Source organism: Megascapheus bottae, chromosome 2 (genome assembly GCF_031878675.1).
Source record: "Megascapheus bottae isolate mThoBot1 chromosome 2, mThoBot2.hap1, whole genome shotgun sequence".
Taxonomy (NCBI): Eukaryota; Metazoa; Chordata; class Mammalia; order Rodentia; family Geomyidae; genus Megascapheus; species Megascapheus bottae.
The window spans coordinates 53,581,890-53,602,954 of record NC_143510.1 but is presented as its reverse complement, the minus strand read 5'-3'; the positions used below and the strand labels follow the sequence as shown (position 1 = coordinate 53,602,954).

General features: G+C 54.8%; 1 protein-coding gene across 2 annotated transcripts in view; it reads right to left on the bottom strand.

Moving 5' to 3' along the window:
* Positions 1–861: 861 nt before the first annotated feature.
* Lrp1 (LDL receptor related protein 1) overlaps positions 862–21,065 on the bottom strand; it is a 91,364-nt gene continuing 71,160 nt past the window's right edge. For both annotated transcript variants that reach the window (XM_090327495.1, XM_090327498.1), the window contains 42 exons: positions 20,908–21,021; positions 20,465–20,614; positions 20,258–20,380; positions 19,812–19,928; positions 19,559–19,687; positions 19,163–19,285; positions 18,927–19,067; positions 18,652–18,842; positions 17,442–17,625; positions 17,201–17,286; positions 16,913–17,032; positions 16,231–16,418; positions 15,886–16,091; positions 15,206–15,394; positions 13,945–14,093; positions 13,426–13,519; positions 13,198–13,314; positions 12,845–12,964; positions 12,309–12,431; positions 12,030–12,155; positions 11,572–11,688; positions 10,495–10,601; positions 10,275–10,407; positions 9,400–9,519; positions 9,133–9,255; positions 8,637–8,777; positions 8,407–8,541; positions 8,015–8,134; positions 7,175–7,443; positions 4,803–4,981; positions 4,247–4,353; positions 3,986–4,102; positions 3,345–3,521; positions 3,114–3,254; positions 2,861–3,034; positions 2,486–2,647; positions 2,183–2,357; positions 1,951–2,052; positions 1,760–1,824; positions 1,567–1,657; positions 1,306–1,450; positions 862–1,143 (listed from right to left, as the gene is read on the bottom strand). In XM_090327495.1, coding sequence (XP_090183621.1) covers positions 1,003–1,143; positions 1,306–1,450; positions 1,567–1,657; positions 1,760–1,824; positions 1,951–2,052; positions 2,183–2,357; positions 2,486–2,647; positions 2,861–3,034; positions 3,114–3,254; positions 3,345–3,521; positions 3,986–4,102; positions 4,247–4,353; positions 4,803–4,981; positions 7,175–7,443; positions 8,015–8,134; positions 8,407–8,541; positions 8,637–8,777; positions 9,133–9,255; positions 9,400–9,519; positions 10,275–10,407; positions 10,495–10,601; positions 11,572–11,688; positions 12,030–12,155; positions 12,309–12,431; positions 12,845–12,964; positions 13,198–13,314; positions 13,426–13,519; positions 13,945–14,093; positions 15,206–15,394; positions 15,886–16,091; positions 16,231–16,418; positions 16,913–17,032; positions 17,201–17,286; positions 17,442–17,625; positions 18,652–18,842; positions 18,927–19,067; positions 19,163–19,285; positions 19,559–19,687; positions 19,812–19,928; positions 20,258–20,380; positions 20,465–20,614; positions 20,908–21,021 — 5,831 coding nt within the window. In that variant the 3' untranslated portion in view covers positions 862–1,002. The remainder of the gene's footprint in view (positions 1,144–1,305; positions 1,451–1,566; positions 1,658–1,759; positions 1,825–1,950; positions 2,053–2,182; positions 2,358–2,485; positions 2,648–2,860; positions 3,035–3,113; positions 3,255–3,344; positions 3,522–3,985; positions 4,103–4,246; positions 4,354–4,802; positions 4,982–7,174; positions 7,444–8,014; positions 8,135–8,406; positions 8,542–8,636; positions 8,778–9,132; positions 9,256–9,399; positions 9,520–10,274; positions 10,408–10,494; positions 10,602–11,571; positions 11,689–12,029; positions 12,156–12,308; positions 12,432–12,844; positions 12,965–13,197; positions 13,315–13,425; positions 13,520–13,944; positions 14,094–15,205; positions 15,395–15,885; positions 16,092–16,230; positions 16,419–16,912; positions 17,033–17,200; positions 17,287–17,441; positions 17,626–18,651; positions 18,843–18,926; positions 19,068–19,162; positions 19,286–19,558; positions 19,688–19,811; positions 19,929–20,257; positions 20,381–20,464; positions 20,615–20,907; positions 21,022–21,065) is intronic.

The following is a 21,065-nucleotide window of genomic DNA, read 5'->3' as shown; positions in this document are numbered from 1 at the left end:
CCAAGTCAAGTAAGGGCCACCAGTTTCCATTGCCACAGATACAGAGGGAGGGGGCTGGAGGCATTGATCTGGAGACACTTGGGTCAGCCTCCAGCACCTAATAGTGCTCCCTCTGGTGGCTAAAGCAGGTAAGCACAGCCCCAGCATCAAAAATCTCAAGACACAGTGACTTGGTTTTTTTTTTCTTATCTTTTCTTTTTTTTTCTTTTTTCTTTTTTTACAATTTTATTTATAACAATATCTGTGTTATTTAGTTGTAAAGGAATTCAGCAAAAATTATTAAAACGTTCACGTTCCCCAAACGGGGCTGCCCTCTTGCCCTTCTGTGGTGGGCCCCACCTCCTCCTGGCCCCCCAGGGGAGGAGAGGCTGGGGGACTATTACCAAAGTTGCCAGCCCCAGGAACCATGGCAGGGGGCACTGGTGAGGGGAGGGATATTGAGCATGGCCATCTCAGAGGTACCCTGGGACAGGTGTCTGGCCGCTGGGTGTCTTCCCACAAGACAAACGAAACCTCTATCATTTCCTTCCTAACTTAGCCAGAGCCATGCCTTCTGCCCAGGGGCAGCGGAGAACTCTCTCCCCTCAGAATTATCCCCCAGAGATCTGGGGGAGGGGTGGCAGGGGTGAGAGGAGAGAGCCTGACAAAGTGTCTTCTACGGGGAGGGGGAGGATGCTGCACCACCAACTCTCCGGGGGGGGAGGGGGTGCATTTTGGTGGGAAGGGAGGAGGTAGGCTCTGAGTTACAGGGTTCCCCAGAGCCCTCCTGCACGCCTCCCCCAAGGCAGCATGGGGGGAGGATTGCTGAGGAGCAGGCAGGAAGGAGGAGAATGGAAAAAAGATAATACTGTGCTCGCTTGCTCACTCACATATAAAAAGTAATTCCTTCATTTTTACATTTATACATCCAGCAGGGCTAGGGAAGGGCTGGCTGGGGAGGGAGCTCAATGAAGGACTTCTCTGGCAGGGGGTTCTCTGGAGGAAGTCCATTGGGGCAGGGCACTATGCCAAGGGGTCTCCTATCTCGTCCTCAGGGCCCCGGCCCAGGAGTTCTCGCTTCTCATCGGTGCTGGCCAGGGAGTGGCGGCTGCCGTGGCCCCCCATGTAGAGTGTGGCATACACGGGGTTGGTGAAGTTGGTGGGCTGCAAAGTGACAGAGGGTTCAGTAGGACTCAGAGGTTGGGCTCTTTAGCCCAGATTACCCGTCCACCACCTCCATTCCATCCTCCAGCCTGGCACCCTTAGTCACCCCACTTGTCGTTTCTCGGCCCTGCCTTGGAGCCCCTCCTCTGTCTTCCAGCCTACCTTGTCAGGGTCCAGGGCAAAGTCAGCATCCAGCAGGCCCCCGACATCATCAGGCTCTCCACCTTCATACATCTTGTAGGTGGGGTTTCCAATCTCCACATTCATGGCTCCATTGGTCATGCGCTGGTGCTGGAAGCCCTTGGCCCTAGGGAGAGGCAGTAGTCTAAGGGGGTAGCAGTTCGATGGGGGAGGGGAGCAGGGGAGGGAACACACAGGGTTATAACACAATCGCCAGAGCATTCCAGACTCCCAGTGACTCACCCTCGGACTCGTCGTTTATACCAGTACACAACTCCGGCTACCAGAAGCAGCAGGAGAAGCAACAGCAGAGGGATCAGGATAGAGGCCATATCTGGAAGGAATAGTTGTGAAATGGAGTCAGAAGGCTGAAGGCCGGAGGCACCAAGGCTCAAGGTCCTGACGGCCCTGTCTGCCCCATCCCGCTGCCACTTACGTCCAGGCTGCTGTTGGCTGACAACTTGGTCCTCACATCGGGGTCCTGTCATGTGGGGTGGGCACCTGTAGGTGGGAGGGCAGAATTCAGTGGACACAAACACTATATTTACTATTGCCTGAAGCTCCTTGCAGTCAGATTTGGGGAAGGGAGGGGTGGTGGGTGCTGGGGTGAGGCTTGGCCCAACTCACTGGCACTCAGGCATCATTTTGCTGTTCATGGTGCAGGAACCGCCATTGCTGCAGTGATCCACGCAAGTCAGACAGCTGGGGGCCACTCGACCATCAGTGCAGCTGTGGGAGGAGAGCAAGGCTGAGGCTGGGCCAGCCAGGGGGCTGAGGAAGGGGGTGGGTGGACCGGGATAGGAGGTGGGAGGCACATGGCTGGGACAGAGGGGAACTGTGGAAGTGGGGCCTCACTCACTTGCAGGTGACATCCCCACTCTGCTTGTTGACCACACAGGCTCCTTGGAGGCAGCGGCTACATTTGTTCACCTCACACCGTGGTCCCTCGAAGTAGACAGTGCAGCGGCACTGCCGGGAGCCGTCGGCAGCCATTTGGCAAGTGCCAGAGTTCTCGCAGAAGCCAGAGCACTGTCCTGCATTGGGGAGAGGAGAGGATGTGACTCAAAGCCCCACCCCCATGAGGGTCCTGGATGAGACACCATCCAGGATGGATGACTCCCATCTCCTCTGGAATCCCCTGGGGCTGGGGAAGTTCACTCACGGTACTGGCAGCGGTCACCAAGGAAGCCAGGTAGGCATCGACACTGGGGCTGGTTGCCCTGGTTGACTGTGCAGGTGCTGTTGTTGGCACAGTAGCCTGCACACACCTGCTGGGTGCATCTGGGGCCCGTGAAGCCTGTGGGGCACCGGCAGGTGGGCATGCCTGGTGGGAGAGGACAGGTGAGTGGGGGCAGAGGAAAAGCTGAAGGACTGGGGCAAGAGGCAGAGGCTAGAGGGACCCCTGCTGGGGTGGTACTCCCCTAGGGGCAGGGTGAGGCCAGGAAGTTGGCATGGCAGGGAAATTGGCCTATGGTGGTACCAGTGGGGTGGAAGCCAGGGACAAGGGGACAAGAAGCAGGCCTGGTAGGGGGCATACCGGAGAGGGAGGCAGCACAGGTACCCCCGTTGCGACAATGCTCCCAGCACTGGTCCAGCTCACACTTGTCGCCTGTGTAGCGGGGCTGGCAGCGGCACTTGGGCTGTCTCCGTGCATTAAGGAAACAGCTGCCTCCATTAAAGCACTGCAGGGTGCAGGTTCCAGGCCGAGGAGCTGCAAGATGGACTTGTCAGGGGCAGGGAGGGAGATTCTGGACTGTGGGATGGGGCATGGGAGAGAGATGTGAACGTACCATCTGGAGGGGGTGTTGGAGAGGGCACAGGCACACAGGTGCCATTGTCCAGTCGCTTCCCATTGGGACAAGTGCAGACAGGCCCACTGGGGCTCAGCAGACAGAGCCACTCACACTTCTTGCGGTCGCAGGGGTTGGTCACTGCAAGCACAGAGGGGTGCTGATTCCTGTGGGCCCAGAGCTCCTGGGCCTCCCCTGCCGCTCCCCACCCTGGCTTTTCCTTTCCCTCACCTTCAGGCTGCTTGTGCTGATGATAGAGGACCACATCGGAGGCGTGGCTTAAGCCCCCTGTCAGGTTGATCAACGGGCTGTGTCCAAACTTATGGATCTTGAACACTCGATTATTGATGTAGGTGACACCATAGATATAATCCTCAAAGACATCGATGCTGAATGGGTGACTTAGGCCTGAGGGGGGAGGTGGAGTCAGGAGCAACCAGAGGGCTACCTGGGCTCCGCCCCCACTCTCCAGGACACCACCCCCCATAGCTATAGGCAGTTCAACACATGTAAACCAAACCATTATGACCCTGTACCCCATTTCTTTCCTGTGGCCGCTACTGGCAAGAGATCTCATCACCCTAGGACTTCTGGGCTGGCTTTGAATCAGCATCCTCAGATCTCAGTCTCCTGAGTAACTAGGATTACAGACATAAGCCACCAGCACTGGGATCTTGATACTCACTGATAAGAGTGAATAAATAGACAGGTGGGCTGAGGGTCCATGCCGGCCCCAAACCTATATAATTCGTAGGACTGCTGGTTGCCAGGCTGATAAGGACAGCCATATTGGAGTGAGGTCTCTGGATTCAGTGGGGAGGGTGGGAAGCCAGAGGCCAGTGCTGGGGACCCAGACTGTTGTGAGTTCTGACCTCGTTTGCTGTCAGCAGCCACGATGGGGTCAGTGCCATTGAGCCGGATGCTGCCGATGACTGAAAGCTTGGCATCTGCCCAGTACAGCCGTTCATTGTGATAATCCACAGCCAGGCCTGAGGGGCACAGAATCCGGTGAGGACTCAGCAATGCCTTAAAACTTCCATAAGCCCAGGGCCCTATCCCAGTTGGCCCCTCCCCTCCCTCGTGTTTAGGTGACTACAGCAGCTAGGCTCAGAGCCTGCCCCTGCCCCACAGACCTGTGGGCCACTGAATGTTGTCTTGCACGAGTGTCTCCCGGAGCGTCCCATCCATCGCAGCTGTCTCAATCTTAGGGTGGTTCCCCCAGTCTGACCAGTACATGGTGCTGGGGAGGGAGAAAGTGTGGGAGTGGGTTGGACCTGAGGGCTAGAGGAAGCGGGCTGAAGTGTGACAGTGGGTGCCTGGACTAGCTTAGGGGTTGCTGGGTAGTGGGAGAGACAGCCTCTGGCCAGGCTGTCCATCATCTTCTCTAAAATCAGAATGTGCCGAGCCAGCAATAGTCTGAATGGGGGGAGCTGGCCCAGGAGCAGAGGGGCCATCCAGAACCTGGCTGCTCATGACCGCAGCTGAGTAGAGGCCAGGTGCCTACCCAAACAGGCCTGGCTGAGAGTCAGTCCCTGGCATCAGAGGGTCAGGGGTAGGGCCGCCAGGAAGCCCGCAGGCCTCAGAAGGCCTCTGGCATCAGGATAATCTAAGGAAAGGCAAGCCCGTGGCCCACCCTAGCCCCGAGCTTTCCTATCACTCTATATGCTTTCCCCCAGGACTCTTGCTCACCCCCTCAGCGGGTCCACCACAATGGCGTGGGGCTCGTCAATCATGCCTGAGATGAGCGTCTTGCGGTTCTCGCCCTTCATTTGTGCCACCTCAATCACATCTCGGCCTGAGTCGGTCCAGTACACATTCCCAGCCACCCAGTCAATGGCGATACCCCTGGGCATCTTCAGCCCTGAAATCTGAATGAGAATCACACGTTCAGGAACCACTACCTTTTGTCTTCCTGTCCATTATCCCTGCCCTCTGGGTCTGCCTAGGAAAATGGCACTCCAGACAGATAGTTTCTAGGCTTTAAGGAGACCCAACTGTCAAGCTTAGCGATTTCATATTTTGTCAGTTTTCACTTTAAAAAATATTCTAAGACAGATATTATTATCATTGTTCTTCTTTTTGGAATCAAACCCAGGACCTCACACATGCAAAGCATATTCTCTTAACACTCAGCTACACCTCATTTTGTTTCTTTAGGAAATATCAGGACTGGAACTCAGGGCTTCTAGCTTGCTACGCACAGTGCTATCACTTAAGCCATGTTACCAGGCTTGAACTCTGGGTCTGGGTGCTATCTCTGAGCTTCTTTTCCTCAAAGCTAGCACTCTACCTCTTCTGGCTTTTTCTGAGTAGTTTATTTGAGCTAAGAGTCTCATGGAGGGTCTAGGAAGGTGGCTTAGCAGCAGAGTGCTTGCCTAGCATGCATGAAGCCCTGGGTTTGATTTCTCTACCACATACACAGAAAAAGCCAGAAGCGGTGCTATGGCTCAAGTGGTAGAGTGCTAGCCTTAAGCAAAAGAGGCTCAGGGACAGTGTCCAGGCCCTGAGTTCAAGCCCTAGGACAGGCAAAAAAAAAAAAAAAAAGAAAAGAAATCTCATGGACTTTCCTTCTTGTGCTAGCTTTAAATCTTGATCCTCAGATTTCAGCCTCTAGAGTAGCTAGTATTACAGGTGCAAGCCTCCAGCACTCCACCAGCTATGGGGGGCTGGTGTGCTGGAGAGTCGGAACAGAGCCCAAGTAGCCCTCTGGTTCTCCTGACTCCACCTCTCCCCTCAGGCCTAAGTACCAGCTTCCTCGGATTTCAGCCTCCTGAGTAGCTAGGATTATAGGTGTGAGGCACCGGTACCTGCCTGGGTCTTGAGTTTTACCCAAGGGCCACACTTGGACCACAATCCTACTTATGTTTCCCATAAGTAGCCGGAATCACAGGCATGCACTACTGGTTGAGAAGATGTCTCTAATTTTTTACTTAAGCTGAACTTGATCCACAATCCTCTCAATCTCTGTTTCCGGAATAGTGAGGATTACAGGTCAGTATCTAGGATTATACAGTAAGCCATACTGCCTGTTATTATAACAGCCATCTTGCTGTTATTATTACTGCCAGTACTGGGGATTAAATTTAGGTCCTTTTGCTGGGTCCTCTTCTATATGAGCCATGCCCTTCAGCTGTTTTGCTTTATTTATTTATTTATTTATTTTTAAGGTTTTTTTTTTTTTTTTGTGCCAGTCCTGGGGTTTGAACTCAGGGCCTGGACACTGTCCTTGGACACCTTTTGCTCAAGGCTAGAACTCTGCCACTTGAGCTACAGCACCACTTCCGGCTTTTTCTATGTATGTGGTACCAAGGAATCGAACCTGGGTCTTCGTGCATGCTAGGTGAGCACTCTTACCACTAGGCCAAACTCCTGGCCCTTGCTTTATTTTTCTAATTGAGTCTCATGTGTATGCCTAGGCTGGCCTGTATTGAGATTCTCCTACTTAGACTTCCTAGTTAGCTGGGATGACAGATTTGAGCTACCATGCCCAGCTTTTTATTGACTGAGATGGAGTCTAGCTAACTTTTATTGTTGGTCATGGGGCTTGAACTTAGGGCCTGGGTGCTGTCCTTGAGCTCTTTTGCTCAAGGTTAGTGCTTGTTCTGCCACTTTGAACCACAGTTCTGCTACTAATTTTTGAGCGCCTAATTGGAGATAAAACTTTTGTGCCTGGGATGGCTTTGAACAGCAATCCTCTGATCTCAGCCTCCTGAGTATCTAGGATTGCAGGCATGAGCCACTGATACCTGGCTAACTTTTTGCTAGGGACTTGAACTTCAGTCTTCCTGATCTCTGTCTCCTGAGTAGCCAGGGTTATAGGCCATTATACCTGGCCTGCTCATCCCCTTTCCATGTCTATGTCTCTGTCTCTCTGTCTCTGTCTCTCTCTGGTGTCCTGGGCTGCCACGTGGTTTAGCTCTGTCGTCTATGCCTCAGAACAAAATCCTGACTATTTCTGCTTTCCAGTCTCATGGTTTGTCCCCTCCCAGTGTCCTTTTCAAATTCTCTCAACTGTCTATTCCATGGAGCTCTTGCAGCCACTATGTCAGGATGGCACTTACATTGAGGTGGGTGACACCCCGGTCAATCTGTCTGCGGTGACGGTTGGAAGTGGTAGGAGGTGCAGCAGGTGGCAGACTTCGATAGGAGATGGTGCCTGTGTGCCAGTTGGTCCAATAGACACGGCCAGCTTTGACATGGACATCCATAGCATCAATGCGGACACTCTCATCGCCCTGGAAGGCCTGCTCGTAAGCCGAGTGAGGATGCCCAGGGAACAAGCTGCGGATCTCATTGTCATCAGCAATGTACAGGACCTGGTACTCCGAGCCTGGGAGGGTAAGGAGTTAGATGTCAGGTGGGGGTAGGAGGCCAAGGCCGGGCATGTCAGATGTGGGGCTTAGTGCTAAGAGGAAGATGCCCTTAGACTACCCCACCCTCCAGCAATATTCTCAGTCCTAATGAGATCATCTGCTCCAGGCAGAGGTGGGTACTTAGCCTCCCAGTACCAGACCTGAGGATCCAGCCTTAGCCTCTGAATACCCTCTTCTCCTCCCCAAGCTAATCTGGTATGACTTACTCTTTCTGCCCCTCTAGCCTTATCAGGACCCTGGATGGCACCACTTTACCCTGTTGCACATTGCCTGGTCAGTGCCCAGAGGCACACATGAATCTGGAGATATATATGTGCATGGCATGGGGACCCAGGTGCACACTGGGGCATGTGTATACACATGCACACGCATGGTATGTGGGTACATGTGTGTGGGGGGCATCTGCACACTGGCACATGGGTGGTGCAGATATGAGGTGCATGTGAGGCGCATTCCACTCCAGGTCAGCCCCATTTTGTATCCTGCCACCTTAACCCTACCCCCTTCCTGTCCTCCACACTCCTGTACCTTCAGCCTTGCAGGTGTTGTGTGTCTTCATGAAGTTGCGGGCACAGCTGCAGAGGTGGCCACCCTTGGTGTTGTTGCAGAGTTGCGAGCAGGTGCCAAAGCGCAGACACTCGTTGATGTCTAGAGGTTATAAGGGAGAGTCATGGGGAGTCTCGCAGCTGGGGCTCTACCCCCTCCCTGGCCCTCTTTTTGTGTGTGCCAATACTGGGGTCTACACTCAGGGCTTGAGCACTGTCTCTGAGCTTTTATGCTCAAGGCTAGTGCTCTACCACTTGAGCCACAGCTCCACTTCCAACCTTTTGGTGGTTAATTGGACTTTCCTGTCCTGGCTGGCTTTGATCAGTTCTCAGATCCCAGCTTCCTGCGCAGCTAGGGCTATTCCACTTTCTTACCCTGGCACCCGGGCTGGCCTGGCACGGTGTGGAAGCCAGAGCGGCAGGCACAGTAGGCAGCTTTCTCCGTACGCACGCAGCGTGCCTCATCTCCACAGATGCTGGCGTTGGTGGTGCAGCTGGTCATCTTGGGGTCTGTGGGGGGACAGCAGTGGGTGGGTTCCGTTGAGTTTATCTTCTCTAGTGCCCTTGCCCCTCCTTCATCTACCCCACCATGGGCCTGGTCCCACCAATTCTGCAGTCTTCCTCGTCAGAGCCATCTCCACAGTCATCAAACATGTTGCATCGCAGTGAGGATGAGAGGCAGCGCTGGTTCCGACACAGAAATTCCTTCTTGTCCTTGCAGTGGGCTGTCTGGGCTGTGGAGGGCTCTGGAGAAGGTAGGATTTTCAGACCCTGGCTACCGACCACATTGTCTTTCCTCCCCCAGAGACCCACCCACAGTTGCTAATGAGTCCAGGCTTGGCTGCCTGCAAGTCTGCAAGGACTATCTGGTTAAACATTTAGATTCTCAGCCTCCTCTGGCAAACTGAAGGCCTCAAGAAGCTTCTGGTGCTTTTTACAGAGGCTCCCCTCTCCCAGCGAAAGGTCCCATCACCTGAAAATAGGTCCTTCCTTTCCGGGTGGGTCTACTCCCCACTACAGTTCCCACTGGCCTACTGACCCCTATGAAGCCCTTCCCCTCCATGGAGCCCACCAGCCTCCCCTTCCTGGCCCCCTGCTCACCACAGTCCTCTTCATCAGTCCCATCACCACAGTTGTCTGTGCCATCACACTGGCGCCCGATCCACAGGCAGACACGGTCATTCTTACAACGGAAGGGTCGGTTAGGAGGGCACACAAACTGGGCTGCAGGGGCCAGGAGGAAAGAGTCAGAATCAGCTTTGAGGATGCGGGGAAGGTGGGGGCAGCCAGCCATTGGGGAGCATGTGAGCCCTACCCCTTTTATGTAGCCACACCCTCATCCTGGAGCCCCATCCCATCTCATCTTACCGCACTCCTCGGGGTTTTCATCTGAGTTGTCCCCACAGTCGTCCTCACCATCACACTTCCAGGCCAGTGGTTTACACAGGGTGTTGTTACACTGGAACTCGTCCAAGGGGCAGGTCCGCACTGGGCACCAGCAGGAGAACGGGGAAAAACGAGCTGTGAGTTCCGCGCCCAGGCTGATTGCCCTGTCCTCCCTCCACAGTGGAGTCCGAGGCCCAGAGAGATCAGCTGGGAAACAGTGGTAGAAGGCGGCAGAAATGTCCCCTCTTTTGTCTTTAGGGGAGGCGAGGCTGTTGTGGACAGTGTCTGAGGAAGCTCTGGAAGGGGCATTCTTGGGTGGATGTGGCAGGTAGTGCACTGGGCTTTTTGTAGTTCCCCAGTGGGCACAGAGTAGCAGCCATGGGTAGATGACCTTTCTAACTTTAGCCAGGAGGCCTGGCTCCAGCGTTGGGGATCCCTACTCTAAGCCTTAGACTTCTCTCTTGGTGGCCTTCACACTGTCCCCTCTGGCTGCTGATCTGGGGCTGGTGTGTCGGGGGCAGGCTCTGGCTCCTTCCCAAGGAAAGAAAAGTGAGCAGGGGCGCATGGGAGCCTCTTCATGCAGCTGACCAAGAGGCACCTAGGTGAGACCTGGACAGACATGGCCCACTGCTGTGGTCTTTGGCTCCTTGAGAAGATGCCACCAGGCAGAACACAGTCCATACAAAAATGGACCCAATGGCCTGGAGCCTTGTTTAGGGCTATATCCCCATACCTAGGACTGTGCCTAGCATGCGGTAAATACATACAGGAAGGACAAGAACTGGGGGAACAACCGGGTGGCATGATGGGGCAGGGCATGGGGGGAAGGCCGGGGATGCCAGGCTGGAGGGTCTCACCGCCAGTGCCACAAGCTTCCTCATCACTGCCGTCCATGCAGTCAGCATCCGCGTCACAGCGCCAGCGTAGAGGGATGCAGTGGCCACTCTTGCACTGGAACTGGTCCATGTCACAGCGGGGGCTGCAGTCTTTCTGTGGGTATGGGAGCCAGCAGCCTGGTCAGTTCCAGACAACTCCAGAGCCCTGACCTAACTCTTTCGAACCCATCCTCCTGCCCACCTCATCTGAGCCGTCAGCACAGTCGTGATCCCCATCGCACTTCCAGCGTCCGGCGATGCAGCGGCCATTGGCACAGGAGAATTCGCTCTCGGAGCAGGGCCGAGGTGCTGGGGAAGGACAAGGGAAAAACCAGGCCCCAGAAGAGTGGGCACAGGGACTCAGTTCTCAAGGCACTTCTAGCTCTCAGAAGGGACAGTTCTTTGGGAGATAGAATGGACTGTGGCTCAAGGCTGGCTCAAAGAAAAAGTTAATAAGATCTCCACTGCAACAAAAAATGCTAGGCGAAGTGCTACTTGTCTGTAATCTCAGCTACACAGAAGGAACAAGTAGGAAGATGGTCATTCAGATCATCCTAGGCTCAAAAAAAAGCCAAGTCCTATCTGAAAAATAACTAAAGCAAAAGGGCTGATGGGCTGATGGTAGAGCAAAAGCCAGTTCAAACCCTGATACTGAAAAAAAAAAAAAAGTGATATGCTAGGGTACAAAGCCTATCTTTGTGTCCTTGAATGCCACAGCTAACTGGCAGAATAATCAAGATGCTTAGTCAATCCAGGGCAGCCAACTTGATGCCCTCATGAGACCAGCAGGCAATGGGGGGGGGGGGGAGGTTTGCTTACACTATCCTACTGGGGACAGACATGGGTCCCTGGTCCTTCCCCTAGGACAGGATGTGGGTGGGAAGGGAGGGTAGGGACAAGTCCACTAAGACAAGCACTGGGTCTGGGGCAGTGAAGGACAATGGGCAGAGGCACAGCACAGGGATGGGTGGGTTCTGGGGCAGAGTCAGGGGCGTGGCGGGAGCAGGGCACATCAGACACCTACCTCTGCAACCCCAGGAGGACAGTGTGAAAATGGAGAGAAACATGAGATGAGGTGAAATGGCACAAACTCAAGTACACACATGGAGTGGGGTGGGGTGAGGTGGGAGGGGCTCTTGCCCCCGCCCCTGGCCTGCAAGCATGTCCCTTGTTCTAGCCCCAGCATGGCTGCAGGAGGGGCAGGGGTGCTGGGGAGGCAAGTGCCAGGGCCTGGGGAAGGGCATGTGCTGGGCTGGGCAGGGCAGGACAAAGGACATACTGCAGCTCTCCTCGTCTGAGTTGTCCCCACAGTCATTGTCATAGTCGCACTGCCAGCGCCCCGGCACACAGCGGTTGTTTTTGCAGCGGAACTGGTATGGCTCACAGGTGCGCTCATCTGGGGGAGGCAGATGTGGGGACACAATCAGGGCCTCATAGCCTGAGGAAGCTCACCTCGGGAGCCCAGATGGTGGTCTGACAGGTGGGTCTCCAGGAGGGTTTGGGGCAGGAGACATGGTGTGTGGGGAAGGCAGCTGCTTGGGGGCCCTCTAGAAGCTTCCTCCCAGGTATGTGCTGAGGTGTGGCTGAGGGACAGGTACTAAAGGAATAGGAGGTGCTGGGCACAAGAACCCTGCCCTGAGGCCTTGCTGGTTAGCACACATTCTGGACCTCCACCTGCCACTGGATGGCATGTCACCCCCTAACCCTTCGATCGCAGTCTCTGAGGAGTGGGCTCACCGCACTCTTCCTTGGGCTCGTCTGAGCCATCGCCACAGTCATCCTCTCCATCACACTTCCAGCGGGCTGGGATGCAGCGACCTGAGTCCTTGCAGCGGAACTCATCCACGCCACAGGTCATCTGGGCTGCAGGAGTGTGGGCACGGGTGAGGGGGAGCTCCTCCAGGAGCATCTGCGTGGGGTCGGAAGGCATGCAGGGGTGTGCAAGCCAAGGGAGGGACGGTGTCAACCACCAACACTAACTGGGAAGGTGAGCTCCAAGGGTACCGGGCAACTCACTGCAGTTGGCGGGCTCGTCGCTGCCATCCACACAGTCATTGTCCCTGTCACAGACCCAGACGCGGGGGATGCAGCGCTTGGTGATGGAGCACTGGAACTGGTTGGGGGCACAGGTCACCTCGGCTGCAGGGTGGAAGTAGAATGAGGACCGCACTCTACATGTCCTTCCAGCTCAGGATCATCATCTTCCTCTTCCAAGCCTGGCCCTGATCTCTGATTTTGGGGTTTGGGGCTTCTAGATCTTCAATATCTTTATGCCAAGCATCATAGTTTGTGTGTGTGTGTGAGTGGATGTGTATGTATATGTGTGTGCTGTATATGTGTGTTGGCACCAGGGCTTCAATTTGGGACCCGTGCACTGTCCCTTAGCTTTACTGCTATAAGCATCAGGTTTACCTGATGTGATCTGTCACCCCTCTAATAAAACAAACTTACACACTTGTAGAAGCAGGAGGATTGTACGTGTGCACGGGGTCCCTGCCCATTTGCCACCTCAACCCCCCCCCCCGCCCCCCGCCATGACCTCTGGCACTCACGGCAGTCCCTCTCATCCTCGCCGTCCCCACAGTTGTCTTGCCCATTGCAGCGGAAGATGCCGGGAATACAGCGGTTGGTGTTAGTACACTTGAACTGACTGGGCAAGCACACGTGGATGTCTGGGGGTCGGAGGAGGGAAGGTGAGTAATGAGAGATGGAAGGCTCAGGGACAAGGAGGACCCCACCCTCTCTCCTTTGTCTCTCTGTCTCACATCCATTTTACGATTCTGAGGTTCAAACTAAGGGCCTGGAGCTTGCAAGGAAGGCACTACTACTTAAGCCAAATCACCAGCCACTCCTTTGTTCCTGACAACTCAGGTCGTGGGGACGGAGGGACTGGGTGACCCCTTACCACAATTGGCCTCATCACTGTTGTCCTGGCAGTCGTTGTCCCCATCACAGATGAAGGCAGGGTTTGTGCAAATGCCTGTTGAGCACTGGAACTGTCCTGGGCGGCACTTGAACTCGGCTGTGGGTGAAAGGGAGGTTCATGTCAGAAGGGTTGGGGGTGAGTGATGTAGCACATCCTTTTCCTGGGATCCAGCAAGTGGCCTCTGCCACCCACACCCTGGGCACTTACGACAGTCAGGGGGCTCGTCTGAGTGGTCCCCGCAGTCATCCTCGGTGTCACATTTCCACCAGAAGGGGATGCACTTGTCGTTCTTGCATACAAACTGGAGGGCAGGTGGGGAGAGGGTTTGGTGGCGGGGTGGTCTGAGGAATTCAGACGCTTCTCTTTTGGGAAGGTAAGAAGTTTTGGGGACAGGATGTTTTGGGGGTAGGCAGAGCTAGATGGGAAAGGGGAGGCTGTGATGAAGACAGGAAGGCGAGGCAAGAGGGAGAACGTGGGGAGTGGGGACTTGGAGGATTGGAGAGGTCACAGTTGGGGTGTGGAGGTGTCTGTGTGTAGTGGCAAGTGTATGAGTATTGCTGTGGGGAGACAAGAGGTAGGCAAGAAATGTAGGAGTGTTAGCATGGGAAAACAAGATGTGTGGAGACATTAGAGTGGGTGTTGGGGACCAAGAAGGATTGAGGGTACTGGTGTGAGGGGATCAAGGGGAAGGTACTGGCAAATGGGGGTTACAGAGGAGGGTCTCACTTGGCTTGCGGTGCAGTTGGACACACAGGTACGCCCGTCGCCGCCCAGGTAGAAGTTGGTGGGGCAGGCGCATTTGTGACCACCGCCAGGGGAGAGCAGGCACAAGTTGCTGCAGCCACCATTGTTGACTTTGCAGGGGTGATTGGGCACTGCCAGGGAAAGAGTAGGTAAGGAGTAGCTCACTGGGCCTGGCTTTTGATGCCCTGGCTGCTGGCTTCCAGCAGTGTGGGCAGTATTTGCTGAGACTGGTTTCCTTTCCTTTCCTTTTTTTTTTTTTTTTGCTAGTCCTGTGTATGTGGCACTGAGGAATCAAAGTCAGGGCTTTGTGCATGCTAGGCAAGCACTCTACCATTAGACCATACTCCTGGTGTCCTCTTTTCTCTTCTCTTTTTTGCCAGTCCTGGGCTTGAGCTCAAGGCCTGAGCACTGTCCTTGGACTTTCTCAAGGCTAGAGCTCTACCACTTGAGCCTCAGCACCACTTCCAGCCTTTTTTTTTCTATGTATGTGGTACTGAGGAATCAAACCCTGGTCTTAGTGCATGCTAGGCAAGCACTCTACCACTAGGCCAAACTCCTGGCCCTTCTTTTCTTTCTTTCTTTTTTTTTTTTTTGTCAGTTGTGGGGCTTGAACTCAGGCCTGGGCACTGTCCCTGAGCTTTTTAGCTCAAGGCTAGTGCTCTACCACTTTGAGCCAGGGCACCATTTTTGTTTTTCTGGTGGTTAATTGGATAAGAGTGCCATGGACTGCCTGGGCCGGCTTTCAACCACTATCCTCAGATCCCATCCTACTAAGTAGCTAGGATTACAGTCATGAGCCATGGTGTTTCTGATCTGAAGGCTGCCTGGCCCTTCTATTCTGGACAGAGGGGATCTAAATCCTGATTTTTCAGGGGAGCCAAGGTCTAAGGGGGGGAGAGGACCCCCTCTAAGCTTCAGGTGAAGCCTGAACTCATACCTTGTTATATCTGTGCCCTCCCTCAACATCTCTGACTTTCTTCTGTGACATGCCTCAGCGATCTGTACCCAGATCTGGCCTTCTCTGGGCTCCCTGACTGGCTTCATGGCTTTGCTGCCAAGAGACTCGGGCTTTGCTAATGACACTAGTTCTCTACCCTTTGCAATCTTCTGGTGCCTGGCAGTGATGCCTAGTCAGCGCTGGGGAGAGGATGAGGAAGCATCCCCACTGCGACTGCATCCTAACTCCCCACTCACCCAGGGGCCCCTGGTGCTCACTCTACTGCTCCACCGCTCTCCCACTTACCATCTGGTTGGCGCAGGGCGTGGAAGACATGCAGGTCCATGGGCCGATGCAGGGTGCTGATGAGGAGTGTCTTGTTGGCCCCTGTAGTCTTGTGGGCTCGGTTGATGGATTTTGTCTCCCAGTCAGTCCAGTAGACATAGTCTTCAAACAGAGTCAGGGCGAAGATGTGAGGGATGTCTTGGCTTAGCACTGGAGGGCAAGGGGACAGACAGAGCAGCAGTTAGCATCAAGTGCCACTGGGATACCTTGCTAACTTGACTTCCTTAACCTCATCACAACCACAGGAGGAGGCTCTGAGTAGTACTTTCACATGGTTCTGGGGCCTTCCAAGATCACACAGCGAACAAGAGGCAAATTGTCCAACAGCAAGTTCATGCTCTGCAATAATATTCAGTTCTTCTCACGAAGTAGGGTATATCTTGGTTTCTTGGCCTAAGGCCTCCCAATTCCACCACCCCCTCAGTCATCACCCAAGATCTACATGGGAAGGGCCTTTCCTTTGCCCTTCTAGAGCATTGGATGGCAGCCCCAGGCCTGGATCAGTTCAGAGGAAGCATGCCTTAGAAGATGGTATGCTTCTATTATGCCCTCTTGTCCTAAAAACCTGACCCACTACCACTTCAGACTTATATCCCCAAGCTCTTCTATGCTTGGACAGCGTCATGCTTGGACATACTAACCAACATGGCGGTTGGAGCCATCCAGGCTGGCAAATTCAATGTAGTCTTCACGGGCATCTGCCCAATAGATGCGCTCGGTGACATAGTCTAGAGTCAGGCCATTGGGCCATGTGATCTTGGTGTCTACAATGACACTGCGACCGGATCCATCCATGCCAATCCGGCCTATCAGTGAGTGGTCGCCCCAGTCTGTCCAGTACAGGTACCTAGCAGAGGGGTGCACAGTGAGCCTCAAGAAATCCCATGACTGATGCCACCAGATGCTTGCAGAGAAGCTGGGCCCCAATAATTGAAGGTACAACCTGCTTGCAGGGATTCCCTCCACTCAACTCATGGTCCACATACCCATTCTGCACATCCACCACCAGAGCTCTGGGCTCCCGGAGGCCGGAGCTGACCAGCACTGTCCGATAGGCCCCATTGAGCTTAGACACCTCGATGGTATCTCGGCCTTTGTCACACCAGTACAGGTTGCCACCCACCCAGTCCACAGCCAGCCCATCTGGGTTACTGAGGCCGGTCCGGTGCAGCACCTACAGAAAGGGACAGGCAAGGAGAATCCCTGGATGGGATCTTCAACATCTCTTAGGTTCTGCTACCTCCCTCACTCTGCCTGGTCTGGAGAACAATGGATCTGAGATACCCAGTCACTACATTGGTATAAGCAGGAGTTCCAGAAAAATACATTTTTGGACATTTTTACTACACCTAAGCCACTTCTGTGGACTGAAACAGAAAGATGAGACCTAGTGGGGGACTGTCTGATAACTCAGGGATCCTGAGAATGCAGCAAGTGGGAGGGCCAGAAGAGTCTCCTTGTCCCTGGGCTTGGAGGAGGGAGAAGCTAGGAAGAATAGAATCCTACATTGGCTCAGTGGCAAGGGGGATAGAGGATTAGTTTTGGCAGGTAGGTGGGGAGAAGAAATGACCTCCCAGCAGGGAGCTGTTGGGAAAGGTGTATGGGGTTGAATCTGTCTTCCCTCCCTCACCAAGTGTCAGCTAGACAGGAACTGCCGCTCTGCCTCACCTGCACATTGCTTCCATTAAGGTGCATTCTCCGGATCATGCTGCCCTGGGTTGTCACATCCGTCCAGTAAATCATCTGCTCCCGGTAGTCGAAGTCCAAGGCAACAGCATTGTTCAGGCCCTGGAGTTGGAGATTGGGGGAAGAGGAAGTCAGCTGGCAGCAGGAGCACATTTGCCCCGGAGGTAGATGTTGGTGGACTAGGCTACAGAGGCAGTAGGACAGGGCCATCGGCCTAAACAGGGAGTTGGGGACAGTCAGCAGGGGTGAGGTGGGCCTGGGCTCTGGCACCTGTTTAAGCAGTGTGTAATTGGAGCCATCCAGGTTGAGCTTGCGCAGGTAGTACCGGTTGGCAAAGATGAGAAAAGGCTCCTCGTCTGGAAGCAGAGGATCCTGGCTCAGCTCCTGGCTGGGCACAGACTAGTAGCCCTAGTTCATCCCACCTGCCTATCTTGAGCATTGCTGGTCCAGCCCTCTCTGGGCAGGTCCCAGCTGTCTGGGCCATCTTGTACCCTCCAACCGCCTATCTCACCAGTCACAGCTTTGCAGCTGTGCGGGTCACCGCCGCGGGGGGCATAGCCTTCCACGCACAGACACTTGTAGCTGCCATGGGTGTTGATGCAGAGCTGGCTGCAGGGGAAGGTGGTGCTGCACTCATCCACATCGGCACACGTTCGGCCATCATCCTTCAGCCGGAAGCCAGGGCGGCAGCGACACTGTGGGCACAGGGAGCCTAAGGCTGGGGTCATGGCAGAGGTCTGGGCCTTGTCTCCCTGGAGTCTGGGGGTCAGAGGCTCTCTTAACTCACCTTACTATGGGGAAGCAGGCAACACACAGGTCCTGTGCTCACCCAGCCAGTGGTCTACCCTTGCGTCCATGAGAATCATATGGTGATGGAAGTTTTGACATTCAGAGTGTAATGTCTAGATCTCCCTGCTGCCTTATGGGCCGTGTTGCACGGAGCTGTGCATGCTTTCTTCACAATGCTTTCTCCTTTTCTTTTTCCTTCCTGGCCTTTCCCTTTGCTTGATTGCTGCATTTCCTTTGATGCGCAGGTACTGGGGCTTGCATTTAGAGTCTTATGCTCTCACTACATTTTTTTTTTTTCACTCAAAGCTGGAACTCTACCACTTGAGCCAAACCTCTACTTACAACTTTTTTGCTAATTAACTGAAGATAAGAGTCTCATGGGCTTTTCTGCCTGGGTTTCAAACCTCAAGCCTCAGACCTCAGTCTCCTGAATGGCTAGGATTACAGACGTGGGCCAAGCCCGGCTCAGTAGTCTCTTCATGTGGCTGTTGTTCTGCACTGGAGGCTGCTTCCCCTCGGACTGCTCTGCAGAGCCCTTCCCCCTGCTGCCCTGCTGTAGCTCCATGTGGGCTCAGGCCTTGGACCTCCTCTGGGCAATCTACATTCACTTCCTTAGGGATCCGACTGAGTCCTCTGGATTTATGGAAAGAGCTGCTCGCCCTGCTGGCTGGGCCTCTCCTGTGAACTCCAGACCTGCACCTCTCCCTGACATCCTCCCTCTCTACTCTCATAGCTCTCACCTTATCTGTCAGGAAACCCTTCTAGGCAGATCAGAGCCTAACCACTTAACCCAACAGAGATTGGTGCCTGCTTCCTGCTAGATCCCCAGAGCACGAGGCACTGCCTGGCAGACTAGGTGTTCAATAAAGGCTTGATGAAAGAATGAATAAGGGAAGGAATCAATGAGGATGGAACAAGGCACGTGGGCATACCTTGAAACCGATCTTGAGGTCCTCACAGTCCTGGCTACAGCCACTGAGCTTGCGGCTGAGACACTCATTGACGTGGCAGCCACGCTCATCCGAGCCGTCCCCGCAGTCATCCTGGCCATTGCAGAGCAACGCCTCGGCCACACAGCGCCCACTGCTGCACAAGAACTGCGAGGAGGCGTTGCACTTATGCTCTGAGGAGGCAGAGGCGGCAGGTCAGTGGGGTCACAGGCAGTCCGAGGAAACGGGGAGAGAAGGGAGTCATATCTGGGGCCCACCTGGGCTGGTGCAGTGAGGATTTTTGGGAGCCTCATCGCTCTGGTCATGGCAGTCATTCTCCCCATCACATTCCCACTGTCGAGAGCTCAGACATCGGCCATTAGCACAGCGGAACTCATTGGGGCCACAGGTTGGGTACTCTGGAGGGAGGAGGTGTGGTGAGCTGGATGCCCTCAACACCGTCCAAACAGGACCAACAGCTGGGCCCTACCTCCCACTGCAGCCCCAGGCTCACCACACTCAGGGGACTCGTCCGAGCCATCCGCACAGTCCCTGTCATGATCACACACAAAGTGCTTGGGGATGCACTGGCGATTTTGGCACATAAACTCCCGGTCGTCGCAGGTGCTATTGTACACTGGGGAAGAGGTAGATGGCCCTCAGCCTTGCCCTGCCCCCACCCCCAGCTACTAGCTGCTGACCTCCTCCCCCCACTCCCAGCTAAGCCTCTTGGGATAACAGCGGCAGAATGGGCAGAGCACTGAATGAGGAGTCCAGACAGCTGAACTTCAGCTATGGGCTCTATGTAAGGACCAAGGAACAACTTCCTCTCTTTGACCTTAGTTCCTCAACTGCAGAGTGAGACTGTGGCTAGCTGGTGCCTGTCATATCTCCCAGCTCTGTCACCTACAGCAGCCAGCTGTGACGCTCTCATCAGCACCGTCTGCGCAGTCCTTGTCACCATCACAGAGCCAGCGCTCGGGAACGCACACATGGGTGCCAGGGCAGGAGAAGGAGGAGGGGCCACACGTCTTCCCTTCTGTAGAGGGAACAGGGAGCCACTGAGGGTCTATGGTGGCAGGTGACCTGCTCTGCAGAGTGTGTCTAGGGGGATTCCCCTCTATGGAGCAACTCCCCCCACCCTGTCCCCAGCCACCCCTCACCACAATGAGCTGCCTCATCCGAGCCGTCTCCACAGTCATCGCTGCCGTCACACAGCCACTGCTTGGAGATGCAGCGATGGTTCTGGCACTCGAACTGGGCCTCTGAGCAGAATTTGTCTGGGGCAATCAGAAGATTTAGATAGATGGTGGGGTGAGGTGAGTAGCCAGATGCTCACTTGGCCAGGAAGATGGCACAGGAAGAACACTAGAGATGTGGATAGCGTCCCTGGGGTGGGGCGGCCTGAGCAGGAGCTGGAGAAATAACCTCCGTTTCTGGGTCTGAGAGCATGAGCGTGATGGAAGGCTTTGGGTACCCTTCCTCAGGGAGGGCATTTCTCGGGAAGACCACAGTGGAGCCTGGATAGGGGGTTGGGGCTGTGGTGAGGCCTCCTAGCTACAGGTGTTCTGGGCTTTCCTTTAGCAAGCCAAGTGCTCTGGCTACTCACTGCAGTGGGTCTCATCCTCGCCGTGTTCACAGTCGTCCTCCTTATCACACGTCCAGCTCATGGGGATGCAGCGTCCACTGGGGCAGGCAAAGTAATTGAGGGGACATCGGGGACGCTTTACACCTGAGGAACGAGAGAGGTATGAGGCCTCTGTCGGCCTAGGAGCCTGCTACCCCCCCCCCCACCATGCAGCTGCTCCTGGCTGACCTGGGCAGTCACGTTCGTCGCTGTAGTCCCCGCAGTCATTGGCGCCATCGCATACCCAGCTAGGTGCGTAGCAGAGGGAGGTCCGCTCACAGGGCTGGAAGAGCACACCTTTCACACCCAGGCGGAAGTAGCTGCTGCAGTCAGTGGCACCTGGTGGAGGGTGCAGTGAGGGGAGGGGACATATCTTAAGATGCCCTTCCTCCAGATATAACTGCTGGTCCTAGGGTGCCTTTGTGTGTTTCAGAAATCTGGAGTGCCCTTCAGAACTGAAATCATGTTCAGTCATTGCCTCCTTCCCCAAACCCCAGGGAGGCCCAGACACTGGGAGGGACAGAGGCAAGGAAGGCTGAGAGGCCATGGTGGGGACAGGGGCGGTGGTGGTGCTGAATGGTTTGAAACTGGAGAGGCTAAGGATGGAGGAGGCTTCGAGGGGCGACACTCACTGCAGTTCATCTCATCCGAGGCGTCCTCACAGTCCACAAACTGGTTGCAGCGGCTGGAGTTCCCAATGCAGGTCCCATCCCGGCAGCGGAATTCACCCACAGCACAGGCCGTCTCTAGAACAGCGCCCACCAGTTCCATCAGGCCCCAGCCCCTCAAC